The sequence below is a fragment of the Octopus bimaculoides genome, chromosome 27 (genome assembly GCF_001194135.2).
Source record: "Octopus bimaculoides isolate UCB-OBI-ISO-001 chromosome 27, ASM119413v2, whole genome shotgun sequence".
NCBI classification, from domain to species: Eukaryota; Metazoa; Mollusca; class Cephalopoda; order Octopoda; family Octopodidae; genus Octopus; species Octopus bimaculoides.
This window is the reverse complement of record NC_069007.1, coordinates 21,324,131-21,325,825: the sequence shown is the minus strand read 5'-3', so window position 1 is coordinate 21,325,825 and position 1,695 is coordinate 21,324,131. Positions and strand designations below refer to the sequence as shown.

Sequence of the window (1,695 nt, the reverse complement as noted above, 5' to 3'; positions counted from 1 at the left end):
GCTGAGTGTTTCTCTGGAAACACCCTAACTTTGCACCCTACGAGGACCTTAAACTTTTGCTGGATTATGTGTTCGTTTCTCTTTTCGTCTCCTGCAATTTTATTTTTGGATATTCTATATATATGAAGAATTTTCCTCCGTCTGGCTGTTTTTTTCTCTACAAAACAGAAAGTTGCATTGTGGAACAATCATTTTAATGAGTTTTTTAAAAAAATTTATTTATCACTCGATGAGATACGGCTGCACCACCGGATGCTCCTGAACCAGTTGTTGAGTGCCCCACCCAAGAGAAATCACTGCTGGATGTATCGAAACAACTGTTGTGATTAATAATAAATTCTTGTATATTATATTCCATCTTCTGTATTTCATTTGTTATACACACACACACACACACAGATATATATGTATATACATACACATATATATACAACAGGCTGAGTCTCTGCCTACCAATTTAACTTACAAGGCATTGATTGGGGCTGTGACCATAACAGAAGACACTTGCCCAAGATGTCCCATAGTGGGATGGATCCCGAAACCATGTGACTGGGAAGCAAGCATCTTACCCCACAGCCACCTTCCCAAGGTTCCGGCCACAAAAGTTGATTTAGAAAAATCTCTTTTAATTCGTACCTTTCGTCGACGTGTCTTAATCATGAACTCCCGAGCTAAATGCGTAGCAGGCTGCGGTTCAAGGGGTCGGATTATAATACTTTTATCCAAGGGATCACCGGGAACAATCTGGAAATAAAAAGAAAATAAGTTATAAAAGAAATAAAAGAAAGCAAATATTCAGCCTATATTATTTCTATGGTTACTGAGCTGCAGTTTACCCCAGATTATCGCTATGGTTACTGACCTGCCAATGATGGAAGACAGAAAGACAGAAGGCTTGTCCCTGCGTGTGTGTTCTGAGATCAGTCTCAAAACCAAAGGAGTCAATTGCTGGAATGAAGGCCTTGATGGTGTAAAGTGGCGAACCTGGTACAGGGGCATCCTGAGTCACATGACCTCTGTGAAAAGAAGAGGGGGGAGGTAAAAAAAAACAATAACAACAAAAACATTTAAAGAAATGAAACAAACCAAGCATCGTTTGTGGGGACTGGTTTGAGTTTACGTTTCATTTGTTTCAGTCAATGGATAGTGCCCATGCTGGGGCATCACCATGAAAGGTTAAAGTCGAACAGATTGAGCCTAGCACTTATCTTTTTATTCTAAAGACAAGCACATATTTTATTGGTTTCTTTAGCAGAAGTCCTAAGTTATGGGGACATAAATAAACCAACACTAGTTGTCAAGAGGCCAGGGCTGGGGTTGACACACACAAACATTTATCAATATATATATAAATATAAGCAACATAAATAAATATATACACACACATATAGAGATAGATAGATAGACAAACAGACAAATATACAGATAGAGAGCAAGACAAACAGACAGACAGATACACAAATAGATAGAGAGAGTGTGTAAAATGAGAAAGTATCTCACCTTCTTCGTGCCAGTACAGTGTAGACTGCAGAGACACAATCAGCAGGAGCCATGACCTCTACAAAGAAATAGGGTTCCATCATACGTGGTGTAGCCTAGAGCAAATAGGAATAAGATATTATTGAAAATTTTGGAACAGTTGATCTTGAAGCACAAAAAGCTATAAATAATGCTGAATTTTTTTTTTTTTTTTTT

At 38.1% G+C, this 1,695-nt stretch overlaps 1 protein-coding gene across 1 annotated transcript in view; it reads right to left on the bottom strand.

Moving 5' to 3' along the window:
- Positions 1-447: 447 nt before the first annotated feature.
- Positions 448-1,695, bottom strand: part of LOC106867796 (116 kDa U5 small nuclear ribonucleoprotein component) — a 15,435-nt gene continuing 14,187 nt past the window's right edge. Inside the window, exons 25-27 of the mRNA XM_052977171.1 lie at positions 1,501-1,595; positions 863-1,016; positions 448-744 (exon numbers count right to left, since the gene is read on the bottom strand). Coding sequence (XP_052833131.1) covers positions 463-744; positions 863-1,016; positions 1,501-1,595 — 531 coding nt within the window. The 3' untranslated portion in view covers positions 448-462. The remainder of the gene's footprint in view (positions 745-862; positions 1,017-1,500; positions 1,596-1,695) is intronic.